Consider the following 18,182-nt stretch of genomic DNA (forward strand, 5'->3'; position numbering starts at 1 on the left):
CTTTCCTTCTTACTTTTGCTGTTTGGCGTCTTTGCACCTCTGTTCCTCTATACTTGTGGTCAGCAACTAGAAGCCCCCAGATTGACTCCATAGCCTTGAGATACACTGCTCGAGTCTCCAATTGCAAACCCACCCATGAGAGATCTGTTCCGTGCTTTTTTTTTTCTTAAAAATGTTTTAGGGGAACTCTCATTTAGGGGAACTCTCGTTTTGACTCAAGCAACAGCAACAATGAACGTGAATCACATTTGCTGGATTGATTTTTGCTCTGGAAATGGGTGACTAAAGGGGCAATTTCCACTCCTGTTTCTGCCAGGAATTCTCTGACATCCCTATTTGCTGCACTAGCCGCCTTCTCAGTCCGCTTCCTATATTGGATGAAGCAGAATTTTGCCTAACAAAAGCTCATGGCTACAAGATACCAGCTACCAGGGCCGGCCCAAGACATTTTGCTTCCTAAGGTGACAAGATGGTGCCTCCCCCAATACACATAACAGATGCTGACCAGGAAAGTGATTACATTTTTCTTTCATATTGTCATGTCCTACACCACACCTGAGGGCAAGAGATTGGCTTAGGATGTGCCGGGCAGATCATGTGGCGCACACAGCCCTGTCTTTATTGTTGCTGCTCCTCTGCCCCCCCTGGCATCTGCCACCTGAGGTGGCTGCCACACTCTTCCCAATGATAGGGTCGGCCCGCCACTTGCACAGTTTCAAAGTACAAAGAACAGTGTTTTACTTTGTCCCTGTTTTGAGTCCCAATGTCATGTTCAACAAGTGGCAACTGCCGTGTGATTGGTGGTGTGGAGTAAGTGGCTAATTGCTATGAAGAGAGCTGCTTTATCAGATGAATGCAGTACCCTTCAGCGGAGAAAAGCGCTGGAAGGATGGTCTTCAATTTATGCACAGGAGATAGAAGACACTTGATAGTCATCACCTATCAGTGCGGCATCTGTTCGGTAACTGGCCAACCCAATAACCCATAATAACTGATGAGAGCCATTCCATGCATCCACTTTATCAAATGATAAGCACAATCAATTATCATGTGACTAAGGTAAGGTATAGACCTCAGTGATAACCTTTCTCTTTGGGTAACTAGCAGCTACACAGACCTTGTAAAACAGATGGAGGCAACCTTGGTTTTTTAAGCTCTGTTGTCTCATAATGTTGGTTCTGTAAATAGCATTGACTTGGATACAAAGAACCTCTCCCACAAATGGAATATTTTGTTAACATGTGGTATGTGTGTGGGACAGAGGAATAGAGAGACTCTGGTTTCCACACTCTACTTTCTGCAGCTTCTTCTCCACAATATCCCATTAGGGAGGGATGGGGAATTTGGTTCAGTTTGCATATTCAAACTTCCCCAAACAAGAAATGAACTGAAATGCAGTCATCCTGAGAAATTTGCACTTCTCCAAATTTTGAAGTGCAGATTCCCAGAGAAGCAAGGTCCAGAAAAATGTGCACAGTGGGGGGAAAGTATGTATAAAAAGGCATATATTAATGAAAATAACATACAAAAATGTATTTTATTAGGCAAAAATGTATGTATGACAATAAATGAGCTCCCAGATGCTGACAGATTTTCATGAGGACTTATTCAATTTAAAGAATTGTGAACTGATGAAGAAACATGGAGGAATGACCCTAAGATTGGGAAAATGAAAAAATAAGAGAAATCAAAATTGACAGGTTCGTTCATAGCTACAGCTCAAAACTTGCTGAAGGGTGCCTAGCCATCAGAACTGGCTTTTTAGTGGGGGACAAAATATGTTGCAGTGGGAAAGACGTGATGGAAAAGGTGAATTTTGGTCTCTGGGTCCAAAGCTAGGGATGTAAGAAGGCATCATTTCCTGTTCAACACTGTGTTAATTGCATGCAGCACTGTTTCTGTTCTACTGCAGTTCAACTTCTGCCAAACACTATGTTATTTATCTCTCTGTTCACTGTGGCGAAATTACATAACGTACATAATTTATTATGTACATTGTATCACCACCATCTTATTCCACCTCATTAATTTCCTTGTAAAGGAAGCAGAACACAAATGGGAGAGAGGCAATCAATTACATATTGTTCTGGAACTAAAGGCAGCAACAGCAAATACTAATATCTTTTGTACTGATTTCCATTTTGGACACGGAACAGATAAAATTTTTTTTTTAGCAATTTCCATTCCTGCTTCTGCTTATGTCAGAATTCTCTGACACCCTTCATCTAAGCTATTTTCCACTATAGCAAGTAAGAATTTGTGTGTGTGTGTGTGTGTGTGTGGAGAGAGAGAGAGAGAGACTGGGGGAAGGGAGGGAGATTCTGGACCTGTAGAAAAATAATTTCAAAGGAAAAGAAATATGCACAAAAAGCAATTCATCTCACCCTAATTTCTAGACCCGCCACATAATTTTATAGTGAACAACAGCAGTGAGCCTCTGCCTCTGTAGAGGAAGCAGCCTTTGAGTGTTGTCTAAGTTTTCAAATTTATGGACAGAAGGGTTTCTAATTAAGTCCTGCCATTATTTTTTTGCAGAACATCTTGGTGGAGGAAATATATAGCTCATCCCCTCCCTGCCAAGATCTTTAAACAATTTTAATAGCTTTCTCTACCTCCAGCAGAAAACAAAAAAAACTTTTTTAAAGTAAAGAACTTACCAAATAAAGCAGTGCTAGAATATTACACTCGAGAGTAATCCCACAAGGGCTCAACTTGGACATGTTTGAGGGTCGTGAAATTGGTTGCTGCCCCACCCAAAACAGAACTCCAGTTCATGCGCTAATCAGGCCTTTGGAGAACTGGGCTACCTGAAGGGAATTAAGTTTCTCTGTGTTGGGTCACTTTTAGAAGAGAAAAACAGGTTAACAATCCATCTGTGTGGTAGAGATGGAAGGATTGTTATGCTCTTCCACCACAATGTCTACAGTAGATGTGACATTTGTTTGCCCTTGCATCACTTTTTTTTAAAAAAAAAATAGCCAGCATTGGGGATCTACGGTTGTTGGGCCTGTGGAATGGGTAGAGGGACATGGGGGTCTTGGGAAATAGTGTTTCCCATGACCCTTAAATGGAAATAGTATTTGCCAGGACCTTCTGCAGGCAAACCAGGTTCTTTATCACTGAGAGCTGGACCATAAAGAAGGCTGATCGCCGAAGAATTGATGCTTTTGAATTATGGTGCTGGAGGAGACTCTTGAGAGTCCCATGGACTGCTAGATGATCAAACCTATCCATTCTTAAGAAAATCAGCCCTGAGTGCTCCCTGGAAGGACAGATCGTGAAGCTGAGGCTCCAATACTTTGGCCACCTCATGAGAAGAGAAGAATCCTTGGAAAAGACCCTGATGTTGGGAAAGATGGAGGGCACTAGGAGAAGGGGACGACAGAGGACAAGATGGTTGGGCAGTGTTCTCGAAGCTACGAACATGAGTTTGACCAAACTGCGGGAGGCAGTGCAAGACAGGAGTGCCTGGCGTGCTATGGTCCATGGGGTCACGAAGAGTCGGACACGACTAAACGACTAAACAACAACAACATTTGCCAGGATCCTTATATAAAGGATGCCATGGACTGAGCTTGAGACCTTCTGCATGCAAACCAGGTCGTTGGGCCTGTGGAATGGGTAGAGGGACATGGGGGTCTTGGGAAATAGTGTTTCCCATGACACTTAACTGGATACAGTATTTGCCAGGATCCTTATATAAAGGATGCCATGGACTGAGCCTGAGACCTTTGCATGCAAACCAGGTTGTTGGGCCTGTGGAATGGGTAGAGGGACATGGGGGTCTTGGGAAATAGTGTTTTCCATGACCCTTAACTGGATACAGTATTTGCCAGGATCCTTATATAAAGGATGCCATGGACTGAGCCTGAGACCTTTGCATGCTAACCAGGTTGTTGGTCTGTGGAATGGGTAGAGGGACATGGGGGTCTTGGGAAATAGTGTTTCCCATGACCCTTAAATGGAAACAGTATTTGCCAGGATCTCAAGGACAGGATGCCAAGGACTGAGCCTGAGACCTTCTGCAGGCAAACCAGGTTCTTTATCACTGAGTTGTGGTCTTTCTTGTTCACGAAATATCACACTAGGCATGCATTAGCAGGGAGACCATATCCCTGTGTTTAAATAAAAAAGGAGGTTGGATTATACATTTTGCTATAATTCAGGCTGCCCCAACCTGGTGCCCTTCAGATTTCAGACTACAACTCCCATCATCCTGGCTATGCCAGTTGGGGCTGATGGGAGTTGGAATACAAAACATATGGAGGGCACCAGGATGGAAAGATTTAGTGACAGGTCAAAAAAAAAACACCTTTCTAAAATACATTGTTGTTATGCAATTTAATCTTGACTACATCCAAGAACATTTCCCATAGAACCTTTTGGGAAAACTCACTTCCCCACTTCCTCAAGGAAATCTAAAATGATGTTCCTGATCAAGACAAATGAGATCCTTTCCTGCTACGCTGCACCTTTGAATGTCACATCCTTTCTCAGATGACACAGAGACACTGCTAAATCTGTTCTTGGATTCAGTTATCAAACAGCCCTTGAATTGGTGTGACAGCCTGGAGAGATAAGCATTAGTTGATGTTATCTCCAGAAATGGAAGCCAAAAAAGTACATTTTTCCAATTTGCACATTCTCCAACATTGCGGCTTGATATTTACACAGTACCTGTCCCAGCCCAGAACTAATATAGTCCAGCTTAGCACCATGATCTGGGAGATTTCAACTGCTCGGTCTCTTCCGGCATTGAGCTTATGGTGACAATGTCCATTGAAGTCCCAGATCTGCAATTTAAATTAGGAAAACAATATGTCAAAAACAAAGTAGGAAATCAAAACATGTAAGAACATAAACATTGCAAAGACATAGACCTATTTAATGTAAGGTGGGGGGGGAGCATTGCTTGTTGATAGGACACAAGCGTTTCATGCAGGAGATCCCAGCTTCGGTCCTTGTAATCTTCCATTAAAAGGATCACACATCTCTCTGCTGTGTGAGACTGATGCGCTCACACTTAGAGAAAAATGCAGTAGCTTTTCTCAGTGCAGTTATGGAAGAATAAAGCTGAGGAAGAGGACATTCATGAACCTGGACCTGGCTAAAGTTAGGGGCCATGCAGATGTTGTTGTTGTTGTTTAGTCGTTTAGTCGTGTCCGACTCTTCGTGACCCCATGGACCATAGCACTCCAGGCACTCCTGTCTTGCACTGCCTCCCACAATTTGGTCAGACTCATGTTCGTAGCTTCGAGGACACTGTCCAACCATCTCGTCCTCTGTCATCCCCTTCTCCTAGTGCCCTTAATCTTTCCCAACATCAGGGTCTTTTCCAGGGAGTCTTCTCTTCTCATGAGGTGGCCAAAGTATTGGAGCCTCAGCTTTACGATCTGTCCTTCCAGTGAGCACTATGCTATGCAGATATTGAAGTCCAAAAGACGCTGATGTACTCCATTTCGCAGCATCCCTGACTATTGGCCATGCTGGTTAGGGCTGATCAGAGTTGGAGGTGAACAACATGTGGAGAACCACAGATTCCCCACTCCTGGTGCACAGTGGAAGTGTAAGAGGAATGGCGGGGGGAGATTTCTATGGACTCAGCTATGCAGCTGCAAAGAAAACATTTTGTGTGTGTTTTAAGTGCAACATGCAATGTGATACTAAGATGGCGATGAGCTTTGTGGAAAATTCAATGTATTTTTTAAAACGCTTTTTTTAAAAAAGACATTTTCAGAATGTTTTTTATATGTGTGTAGATTCCACCTGTGTGTTCAGCTGAATGTCTCAGTGGATTTTACACGTGTACAACTGCACGGACATTGGGTTCTTATCTTGCAAGCAGGAATACAGGTATATGGGCCTCATGGAAATGTTCAGCTGAACACCCAGCGGTTATGGGTAAAGGCCCTAAGCACGTTCACTGTACGTAGTTGTAACATCTGCATGGGATTTTAGCCATTACCAACTCAATTTGGTCATCAGTAACTTTAGCTGGAATGGAACAATGGCTTTAGCAAAACACAGCCCCAGTTTTCTTAAACCACACTGCTAAGTAGGGCTGCAATCCTAAACTGATTGACCTGGGGAATGCCTCAATAAATTCAACAGGGCTTAATCAGTGCTTTTTTCAGGTGCTGCTGCGCGGCGGGCGGGCGGGCAGGCACAGCGCGGTTGCCGTGGGCGCAGCTGTGCGGCGGACCGGCCGGCCAGTGGGCGGGCACAGCTCGCGGCGCCCCCCTGGCGGGCCGGCACCGTGGTGCCCTGCGCCACCCAGCCTGCACGTAGGGCCAGCCCTGCGCATGCATACCCTTGTATCCCCCCAGGAAAAAAGCACTGGGCTCAATTCTGAATTAATATGATCAGGACTGCAACCTAAGAGATTTCATTGCTTTACACGATGAGTATGGAAATTATGGTCCTTAACAACAATTCCCCGTATTGTTTCAACTAAGCAGGAAAGTGATAACTGCTTAGCAAAATAAACAAAAATCTTTTTAGTAGTTGGAATATGAGGCCCAGAATGAAGGATTAGCACCATAGGGCTCCTGCCGATAGGATCGTCCTACTCACATGTAGGACCCTGGCAGAGACACATGCCCAACTGGCATGTTCTCTTCCTCCTGTTCAGACATTCAGGAACTTCAAAACCCTTCTCTAGCCCGAACATCACAGCGACTGATACCAAAAGGCATTAGCACGCTTAGGGATCCTGCAGAGCATATGCAGTTTGCGTAACAGAACTCAGTAGCACAGAATTTTGGCTAGACTACATTTATTTACATATAATACACTTGGGGCATTCTGACTTAGCTCCTTCCTCTTTCTCATCAGACAGCAAAGAGAAAGAGCAAAGGACAATAGTCCCACATCACGGAAACACAGTAATACAAAACATCCTGTCTCCGTCACTTCCCACATTGTGGAATGAAAACATACACCGTCATGTGATAAAACCAATCCCATGACTGCAAGCACGGAGCAAGAATCCTAACAAACCCACCCTTCCACCTAAAATCTAGTCTTCCATGGTGAGTTGGCTTTCCCATCTCCAGCAGCACTTTTGGCTGCTGCAAACTTTCCACCTCCCATACTTCAAGGACTGATCTCTCATCTGCATGGAGCCAGGGAACTTGGAGGTTTGTAAATGATCTCTGACTGTCGTCAAAGGGGGGAGTCAAATTTGGATTGGACTTGATATGAGACAAGCCGGTTCCTGCTTTTTTGGTAGTCTAATCTACCAATCTAATTCAGTGTGAGCTCATTCATCTCTACTATAATTATTCTGCAGTGATTCCTGTTAGGCAGACAATAATTGCCAGCCAGAAGAACTGACCACATGGAAATAGAATATTGGTATTTATTTTGTATTTATATCATCGTTCCTTTCCTTTGCTAACAAGGGTGGGTAAAAACATGCCCTGTATGCAAAACTCCAGTAATCCCAAAAGCTTTTTAATTGCTGCTAATTAAAGCAGGAAAGGTTTCCTGAACTGATGGAATTAAGTGCTGAATTAAGCAGAAATGTTTGAAGAGCTGTTGCATTTCTGCATAACTCTCAAAGCACTTTCCACTGGAGGTTAAAACATTATCTCCATTTTTGTAGGCAAGGATAGATCATGATCTTTCAACATGCATGTGGTTGGTTGAATAACTTACTGCTTCTCTTTACCACCCCTTCTCATTGAAAGCTAGCCCGTCAAGGAGCCAAGTCTTTGAGCTAACATGTTTAGCTTTTATTATGTAAGAGTTTCTAATGTAAAAAAGCACTCAAAAATGTATCATCCCAACTACATTCTGATGCCTTCGCCATCCCACCTAAGGCTGAGAACACTTTTTATTTTATTTAAAGCTGGCAATTGAAATAATGGATCGGGTTTTGGCAAAGTGAGTTCAACAAAGGTTCCATTGAAACCAATGGGATAAATTCATGGGGGGGGGAGAGGGATTCAAATAAATTCCAGCCCAATCTAAATATTTTTTTTAAAAAAATTGTCCAGTAGCACCATAGAGACCAACTAAGTTTGTTCTACCGTAGGTATAAGCTTTCATGTGCATGCACACTTCTTCAGAATGACAGATTCCAGCCCAATCTGTTTTCCTTTACCATTTTGTCATTCCAGAATCCAGTTGCTAATATTTGCCCTCTACAACTCCTGCGGCAGAGCCATGTACTGTTGTCAGCCCATGTATTCTGCAAAATTGCATGTCGGGTAAAGTGGTTTCTCCCCTGACAACAAACACATACACACCTTTACGGTTCCATCTGTGCTTCCGGTGAAGAGTCTGGTCTGAGTCCCATCGAGGGCCATAGTACTGATCTCAGCATTGCCATGGCAACCTGTAAACTCTTTGATTTTCTGCCCAGTATCAATCAGCCAGAAGATAACAGTAGATCCTGCATCTGAGCTGATTACCTAAGGAAGGAGGAGGGGGAGAGAGTTTCTGGAATGAAAACCTTGCTTGTTTGCTCTCCGCATCTCCTTCCACACAAACACCTTCATTACCATAATCTTACACATACGTGAACTTCACTTATATAATTGACAACATTTGAAATGCAAATCCGAAAAACGTCGGCATTGATTTTCTCATCTTCTTTCTTTCTTTCAACTCATTAGAAGATTTATCTCCCCCTCCCCATTAAAGTTTATGGACTGCTTCTTATCCTATCTTAAATACCTGCCTTCCCAGCAAGCTCCGTTTAACTGAAGAATAATGATTTAACTGCCATTATCATTCAAGGGAGAAAAGAGGTGACTTGTTCCTTCTGCAGATAATACCCCAATCCAGAGGGGGACAATGTGTCCTTAGCAGCGAGAAGTGCAACAGAGAATTTTCCAGCTGAAATTATAAGGGTGCAGCAGACAAAGTGCTTTGTATAGTGCCATGAGATAAACCAGCCTCACTTTATCGCAGCAATTGATCCATTGAGTAATGGATCTTTAAAGCTGATCTAGGAAATGTCTCAGTATGCATTAGCTTTAATTTAAAAATTTAACTGTGCGGTCAGATTGGAAGAAAGTCCACTTGGAGACAGATCATGCTCAGTCTCCTAGGATAGCTTTAAGTCCAGGACATGCTATGTTACTCATAAAATTACATTTTCTTCGCCATTTTATCTGTGATTTATTGCAGAAGAGTCGAAGCATATCAGTCTTATTCTGGCACAGGGATAGACAACCTCTCCCATCTTGCAGCTTTAAAAGTCAGAGCGACAAAAGCAAAATATGGTTTTTCAACATGGGCATATTTGTGTGGGGGTTACGTTCAGGACCCCCACATTGGACCACATAGAATCATAGAATCATAGAGTTGGAAGAGACCACAAGGGCCATCCAGTCCAAACCCCTGCCAAGCAGGAAACACCATCAAAGCATTCTTGACATATGCCTGTCAAGCCTCTGCTTAAAGACCTCCAAAGAAGGAGACTCCACCACACTCCTTGGCAGCAAATTCCACTGCCGAACAGCTCTTACTGTCAGGAAGTTCTTCCTAATGTTTAGGTGGAATCTTCTTTCTTGTAGTTGGAATCCATTGCTCCGTGTCTGTTTCTCTGGAGCAGCAGAAAACAATCTTTCTCCCTCCTCTATATGACATCCTTTTAAATATTTGAACATGGCTATCATATCGCCCCTTATCCTTCTCTTCTCCAGGCTAAACATACCCAGTTCCCTAAGCCGTTCCTCATAAGGCATCGTTTCCAGGCCTTTGACCATTTTGGTTGCCCTCTTCTGGACACATTCCAGCTTGTCTGTATCCTTCTTGAACTGTGGTGCCCAGAACTGGACACAGTACTCCAGGTGAGGTCTGACCAGAGCAGAATACAGTGGTACTATTACTTCCCTCGATCTAGATGCTATACTCCTATTGATGCAGCCCAGAATTGAATTGGCCTTTTTAGCTGCTGCATCACACTGCTGACTCATGTCAAGTTTGTGGTCTACCAAGACTCCTAGATCCTTTTCAAATGTACTGCTCTCAAGCCAGGTGTCTCCCATCCTGTATTTGTGCCTTTCATATTTTTTTTTTGCCCAAGTGTAGTACTTTACATTTCTCCTTGTTAAAATTCATCTTGTTTGCTTTGGCCCAGTTGTCTAATCTGTTAAGGTCATTTTGAAGTGTGATCCTGTCCTCTGGGGTATTAGCCACCCCTCCCAATTTGGTGTCGTCTGCAAACTTGCTCAGGATGCCCTCAAGCCCATCATCCAAGTCATTGATAAAGATGTTGAATAAGACTGGGCCCAAGACAGAACCCTGTGGCACCCCACTAGTCACTACACTCCAGGATGAGGAGGAGCCATTGATGAGCACCCTTTGGGTTTGGTCAGTAAGCCAGTTACAAATCCACTGAATGGTAGCATTGTCTAGCCCGCATTTTACCAGCTTCTTTACAAGAATATCATGGGGCACCCAATATCAGGTAGCTTGGACCTAAGCCATGTAGGCCTTTATAGGTCATAACCAGCACTTTGAATTGTGCCCAGAAACAGACCGATAGTCAGTGGAGCTATTTTAACAAAGGAGTCGTTTGCTTTAGCTGCTATAGCATCATGGCTTTCCTATTTTTGCTGCTGTGAGTGTTGATCTCTTGAGTTCCTGCTGCTAACCCATTTAACCTTTTGAACGGTTGTGGCATTTTCAGTGTGTTTTGGATTTCTTGCGTGCTGCATTGGACATTTTATCTGGAAATTCAAAAGCAGGATTTAAACCTTTGAAATCAAAACAGATCCGTTCCAAACCACAAGATAAATGATGTTTGCTAGCCCACAATGGCAATGGTTGTGATAGCAGTCAAACCTAGGCTAATGAGGAGTTTAGCACAATTACCTATCTTTAATCACAACACCACTTCTGACCACAAATGCAATGAAATGCTACATTGCCTCTGTTACTTGCTTTAAAAATATTATGTCATTATTCCATAGATGTGCTTTGGAGAGTGCATTTTTGACCAGCTGGCTAACTAAAGGTCAGCAAGTAACTTGAAATATCTGCATATTAAAGCTTGGTGGGGTTTTAAGACCCATCATAGAACTGAGACTAATCAAGTGAAATAAGTTTGCTGCCCTTCAACTTTGGTAATTAAATGAATCTTCCTTGTGAAGAAGCGATATCCTGCATACTTATCATATCAAATGAGCAGTGCTCCTCTAAAGCCCTAAAACCATCATTACAAATGGCGCCCGAGTAGAATTTTAATTGCAACCCAATGTGCTTTTAATAACAGGAGCACTGCCCACCGGTAATATTGGAAAGTCTCCTCCAGAAAAATGAGTGAACTGGGATAGTTAGACTTGTCGTTACAATACAAAGCAGTGGGAAAGAAATCGCCTGAGCCTCATTCTTGGCAGCACCTGAAAGGTATGAACATCGAGTCAGCAACAAAGAGTAGCACAGCTGTTTTATGGCTGCTTGGGCCCAGCATGAAGCAGTGAGAGGTCGTGTGTGTCTGTGTGTGTGTGTGTTTAATGGCTTTATCCTTTTATTCTGTGTGACTCAGAGAGAAGGGTCACTGTGCTGTTTCTTCCTATGGATAGATGTCAGGAATTCATGGGGAATAGGTAATTATAGGTGGGGAATTAGATTGTGCCAGGTTTAAAAGGGAAATCTCTCTATATCATGGGTAGAGAAACTATGGCTCTTTGGGTGTTGGGGTTCCAGCTCCCATCAACCCCAACCAGCTTTATTACATTTGTATGTATTATTTCCATTGATAGCACTTAAGGTAAAGGACCCCTGGGTGGTTAAGTCCAGTCAAAGGCAACTGTGGGATGTGGTGCTCATCTCACTTCAGGCCGAGGAAGCCAGCATTTGTCCACAGACAGCTTTCCGGGTAACGTGGTCAACATGACTTAACCACTTCTGGCACAGCGGAACACTGTGGCAGAAACCAGAGTGCACGGAAATGCTGTTTACCTTCCCACTGCAGCAATACCTATTTATCTACTTGCACTGGTGTGCTTTCGAAGTGCTAGGTTGGCAGAAGCTGGGACAGAGCTATGGGAGCTCACCCCGTTACTGGGATTCGAACCGCTGACCTTCTGATCAGCAAGCCTAAGAGGCTCGGTGGTTTAGACTACAGCGCCACCTGCCACTCTTGGTTCAGATTCCTAGAGTGGTTCACAGGTAAATGTACAAAATGCCCAACAGAATAATGTTAGAGGCTACATTAAAAACAGAAAAGTCATCTCATGGCTTTCAAAAGAGCAACAAGATGATCTGGAGGGACACAGGCTGCGTGATTGTTATATTTATTCCCTTAAAAGGGACACACAAAGTAGAGGGGAGCATTGGTTGGTAGAATGGTGTGCTCCTTTGGGAAAAGACAACAGTTTTCCCCATGTGACATGATGTATAGAAGGAACAGGGGCATCTGGGATCATCCCCATGCCTAAGCATGTTCAAGAGACTTTTTGAACAATCTGTATTTAAGCTTTTTGGGGTGACTGGGGATACTGTACTGCTTTCAGCCGGATCCCAGACTGCACATGCAGAGCTTATGCACATAAGTGTAGGGACTGTCAGGGGTGGGGCCAACAACAATGAGCCAAACTCAACTTCTCAAACACATGCATTCCTTGTACCCGTCTTGGCTTGTAAACAGGGCTGTAAGGCATTATTGATGGCTGCTCCTCAAATTAGCAAGCCCTCTCCCATTCGCACCTGCAGATTTACTAACATTCATGCTTGAGCACATTTTGGAAAGGATTCTTTCTTGCCTTTAGAGTTCAGGTTTAAGTCAGGGAAGGGTAGGGGAAATCCCGCTGAAAAAGATAAAACCTCATTCCGTTTTGCTGACTTTTGCTTTTGTTCTCACTCTGAGTATCTGCCCGCGGCAGACTGTGCACAAAGGAATAAAAAGGACTGAAACTGTTGGGAATTTGGCAGGGAGCTATTTCTGTTTTTCTGTCTCCTTTCCCCATTCCCTGTCTGTTTTCTCATTGAGAACTTTTCAGCTTCCTTTATTTCAGATATTTTGACTAATGAAAGGGGCATATACGCATATATACAGTGCTTTTTTTCATTAAAAAAATGTTTAGGGGTACTCTCATTTTCCTACTCAAATTGAAACACACACACACGAGAGCAGGTGGCACTGTAGGTTAAACCACAGAGCCTAGGGCTTGCTGATCAGAAGGTTGGCGGTTCGAATCCCTGCGACGGGGTGAGTTCCCATTGCTCGGTCCCAACTCCTGCCAACCTAGCAGTTCGAAAGCACGTCAAAGTGCAAGTAGATAAATAGGTACCGCTCTAAGCGGGAAGGTAAACGGCGTTTCCGTGCACTGCTCTGGTTCGCCAGAAGCGGCTTAGTCATGCTGGCCACATGATCCGGAAGCTGTACGCCGGCTCCCTTGGCCAATAACACGAGATGAGCACTGCAACCCCAGAGTCGATCACGACTGGACCTAATGGACCTTACAATGCTATGCAATGCTCAGGGCTGGATCTAGACACAGAGAAACCTGCTTTCTAAGAGGTCAAGCTATTTGTCCATCTCACCCACAATTGCGTACTCTGGCTGGCAGCTGCTCTCCAGGGCAGAGTTTCTTCCCATCACTGCATTCTGAACCTTTTAACACCAGGAGGTGGACCTGGGATACTGGGTATGTGATGCTTTACCACTGAGCTACAGCCTCTTCCACATTGATCTTCAATGTACTATTGATTTTGTAACAGAATCATAATTTCTGCTCTTTGGGCCAGATTCAACTACCCCATTCTGCTAGCGGAAGCCAGCGCAAAGGAATCCTGTTAGCACAGCAGGGCTTTCCCCTCTCTCATTGCCACATGTACACTCTGATAGGTTGGAAGAACCCCCAGAACAGCAGGTGGGAGAAGGAGAAGAGAGTGTGTTCCACTGGGCAACCAGAAGTGCTTGCACTGCTCAAATGCTCTCTTTACTGCTACATTGAATTCCACCCTTTGTGCTTTCCTGCACATCTTCTGATGGGGCTATTTGCCTGTACTTCTTTCACGCTTCCAGTTAGGAATATCAATGTTTCTTGCCTTCAGCCAGTGTGTGCAGAATATTTTCAATCGACTCTGCTGGCAAATTGAGGGACATTTTAAACATTATGCAGAAGCACACCCGCAATTCCCATGAGGCATACACTCAATAGCCAGTCACACCTCCCTGATGTGGAGACATGTGTGATTCGTGCATTTGTCACATTCACTTTCATAGACACTATACATTCAAAGCCCATTCCCCCCATCAAAGAATAATGGGCACTGTAGTTTATTAAGTGTTGCTAGGAATTGGAATTCTGAGAGGGATAAACTAGAGGGCCCAGAATTGTTGGAGGGAAAGAATGTACTTTGAATGTCCTTTAAAGGTATAGTGTGTACACAGCCATATCCTTAAAACTTCCTAGGTGTACACCCAGTGCTATTTTTCTAGAAAAAGAGGTGCCGGAACTCACCATGAACACTTCCCTCGTTCTCTTATACAGTCGTACCTTGGATCCCAAACACCTTGAGACTCGAACGTTTTGGCTCCCAAACACCGCAAACCCAGAAGTGAGTGTTCCGGTTTGCGAACAATCTTTGGAACCCGAACGTCCAACGCGGCTTCTGTGGCTGCCGATTGCGTGCAGGAAGCTCCTGCAGCCAATTGGAATCCACGCCTTGGTTGTTGAACATTTTTGGAAGTTGAACGGACTTCCAGAATGGATTCCATTCGACAACCAAGGTACAACTGTAATGGCAATGACACCCACCTGAGAGGTGCCAGAACTAAGTTCTGGAGATTTCCAGATGAAAAAAGCCCTATAATACACCTAATGTGTGAACTGGTCCTCTGTTTTTATAAATATTCTTCTTTTAAAAAAAAATTACCCATGTCCTGTTGTTGTTTAGTCGTGTCTGACTCTTCGTGACCCCATGGACCATAGCACGCCAGGCACTCCTGTCTTGCACTGCCTCCCGCAGTTTGGTCAAACTCATGTTCGTAGCTTCGAGAACACTGTCCAACCATCTCGTCCTCTGTCGTCCCCTTCTCCTAGTGCCCTCAATCTTGCCCAACATCAGGGTCTTTCCCAAGGATTCTTCTCTTCTCATGAGGTGGCCAAAGTATTGGAGCCTCAGCTTCACGATCTGTCCTTCCAGTGAGCACTCAGGGCTGATTTCCTTAAGAATGGATAGGTTTGATCTTCTTGCAGTCCATGGGACTCTCAAGAGTCTCCTCCAGCACCCATGTCCTATGCACTTGTGATTTTATCCTGACAACAGGATTTTTGAGTATTCTGCATAAAAACTTCCTTTAGCAACATTTAGACTTTCAGGTTCCAAATACTTGATTCGTACAAAAAAAATACATGACCAATCGTGTTATTGACACTTGCAGTTTACAGATCTCTTTTCAGATTACAATGATGGCTGTAATGCATTGAAGGCAGCAGTGTTTTATACCTGCACACCTGCTGGTGAAGTCGCAGCAGAAATAATCGTTAATCTGAAGCAGCAGAACAGGGACACATTCTACTATAACACAACGCATAAAGGTTGGGAAGATCTAAGAGGCAGGGAGACCTGCACATTTAGAAATCTTATTTTTTATCACTGCAAGTACCAAGCCAAAGTACCATTTCATTTTTACAGTTTTTTGTCGTTCCAGAGGGCTCAGTGTCAACACTCCATCGCCATATGCTGTGCACATGATATTTGTCCAACTTAGACACGTCTGCTAAATTCCCTTATTGACCTCCACTTGGTCTCATTCATTACATAACTGAATAGCACTGGTCCTTGGGTTGGGCTTCGTCTAACTCCTATTGAATTTTTGAAGTACTTTAGCCTTGCACTCCTGTGAGCAGTGGATCCAGATTTAATTTTGCTCATTCCTCAAATGTCATTTTCTGGTCTTCCATCTGCTCTCAAGAAAGCTCATATTTTTTTCTCCCACTGGTAAATCAAATGCAAAAAATTTTTTTGAAAAAAAAACCAAAGAAGTGATGGATAGTAGTTGCCCGTATCTATTATATGTCTGCAATAGTGTTCTAAGTGAGATAATATTGTTGACGGTTCAGATAAAAAACAAAATCTCAGTTCAGACATCACACCAAATGATGGTTTGCATTAGCTATCGTGTGGAATCCAAAGCATGATTGTTGGTCAATCTCCAAAGAACAACAAGCCCTAGTACAGGCACCCCCAAACTGCGGCCCTCCCGATGTTTTGGCCTACAACTCCCATGATCCCTAGCTAGCAGGACCAGTAGTCGGGGAAGATGGTAGTCCAAAACATCTGGAGGGCCGAAGTTTGGGGGTGCCTGCCCTAGTTTCTCTTGATTTCTCCCCCCCCCCGTCTTTGTGACCTGATGTTCTCAGCATGAGGCTTCTGTCTAATTTAACACCATCTTCCTCCAATTGATCCCTGGCCCCTGCAGATGCCTCCCTTGTGGTTTATCTGTGCCAACAGGTACATCAACAGAACAATCCTACTTATTTGTTATTTGTTTATCGAACCACATTAACCCCAGTCTTTAGGCAGAAAGGCTCCCAGTGCAATTTACAGAAATTGGTGGTAAGATCATTCCCGCCCCACAGGCTTACAAACTAAAAGAAATGATATACAAGGGGGGAAAGTGTGGGGAGGGAAGGGGGGAAGCAAGCGCCTTAAGGTTTCAGCTCCCTGGTAAATAGGAACAAGGGTCCTTCTCTCTCCTTTCATTTCACAATGAAACTTAAGGAGAAAGGCAGGCTGTATTAACTTCTTGCCTTGTGGTGCATTTGAGCTGATATTTTCATTGATATATAAAAATCAATCACACCTTTCATTCTGGAAGTGTCCCCAAGGGATTTTTTTTTTAAAAAATTGAAAGATAAAGTACAGAGAAGATAGGCCACCACCACCAAGCCTGCGTGTGCACTTTCAGACACAAAAGATACCACTGTTAGCAGATACAACGCAGCCTAACCGCACAGCAGTAAGAGAAAATGTCACATGGCCGAAAGCTTATGAGATAAGGAGGCTGGAAGAGAGCTGTGGTAGAAGTGAATGGAGATAGTGTCCTCAGTTATGAAGAGCGTGCTGGATCCGACCAATGGTTCAACTAGTCCAGCATCCTGTTCTCACAGCGAAATTTACCTTTGGTAAAGTACGTTGCATGTGGAGACCCTTTAACCTGGCCTAGAAATAAATCCAAACCGGACTCAAATTTTGGTTTGGGTTTTGGCATAATTTAGGCCACAATTTTATTGATTACAAATCAAGTGAGTGGTTGTGTAGGCTCTGGTTCGGCTAGCTCCTGCAGCATTGCAGGAAGCGGTGGCTACGGTTAGCAATCATCAGTCAGCCTTGGGTGAACACCTGGGACAGAGGCAGGTAGGGGTGTCTGCCACATCTCCACCCAGGTGAGCCCTGAACTCAGGCTCAGGGCACAACCCCGCTCGGGGAAGACCAACCACGAGCCCTTGGATTCCTTTTACAGGAATACTCATGCATATAGGGATGGCTAGGAATCCTGCCACCCCTATCAACAAGAACCAGAGCCTATCCGCCAACCTTACAAGTTGTGACAATTTGCTATGCGGCAGGCGAAACCCAAGCTTACCTTCCAAGTCCCGGACTGCAGAATCTGGGACTGGCAGCCGTGTGACACCGGAAGTTGCGTCGACGTAACTTCCGGTGTCGTTTTGCCCTTTTATGGGCACCAAAAATGGCCGCCGCCGGCTTCGAAAGTCGCTTCTACGCATGTCAGGAAGTGCGCCGACGCAACTTCCGGTGTCGCCCCGCCCATCTATGGGCACCAAAAATGGCTGATACCGGAAGTCGCGTCTATGCACTTCCGGACATGCGTAGATGCGACTTTTGAAGCCGGCGGCAGCCATTTTTAGTGCCCATAGAAGGGCAAATCAGAAAGAAAAAAAATGGCCGCCGGCAGGAGAAAATAATGGAGAAAAACGGGAGACGAAGTGATACGGGGGACCACCGGGGAAAGGTAAGTAAAAACGGGGGTTTCCCAGGGAAAACAGGGTACTTGGCAGCTATGAACCCAAGTGGCACCAGCCAATCAGCCAAATGGGGAAAATTCCTGCCGTGCCCCTGTCCCAAAGACAGGCAACACACAGCGGCATAGCAAGGTCAAGCGCAAGCCCTAAAAATAGGGAGAGGTGGGCGGGTGTTCTGGTGCACTGAGACCTGAAAGAGAAGCTCTGGGTCACGTGCAGCAGTTAAAT

General features: G+C 44.3%; 1 protein-coding gene across 5 annotated transcripts in view; it reads right to left on the reverse strand.

Moving 5' to 3' along the window:
- Window positions 1-18,182, reverse strand: part of WDR49 (WD repeat domain 49) — a 101,324-nt gene that overhangs the window by 37,808 nt on the left and 45,334 nt on the right. For 4 of the 5 annotated variants that reach the window (XM_060274407.2, XM_035132371.3, XM_060274404.2 and 1 more), the window contains 2 exons: window positions 8,253-8,417; window positions 4,678-4,793 (listed from right to left, as the gene is read on the reverse strand). In XM_060274407.2, coding sequence (XP_060130390.2) covers window positions 4,678-4,793; window positions 8,253-8,417 — 281 coding nt within the window. The remainder of the gene's footprint in view (window positions 1-4,677; window positions 4,794-8,252; window positions 8,418-18,182) is intronic. The other variant, XM_088669168.1, reaches the window with a different exon arrangement.

Source organism: Zootoca vivipara, chromosome 5 (assembly GCF_965207765.1).
Source record: "Zootoca vivipara chromosome 5, rZooViv2.hap1.1, whole genome shotgun sequence".
Lineage (NCBI taxonomy): Eukaryota > Metazoa > Chordata > Lepidosauria > Squamata > Lacertidae > Zootoca > Zootoca vivipara.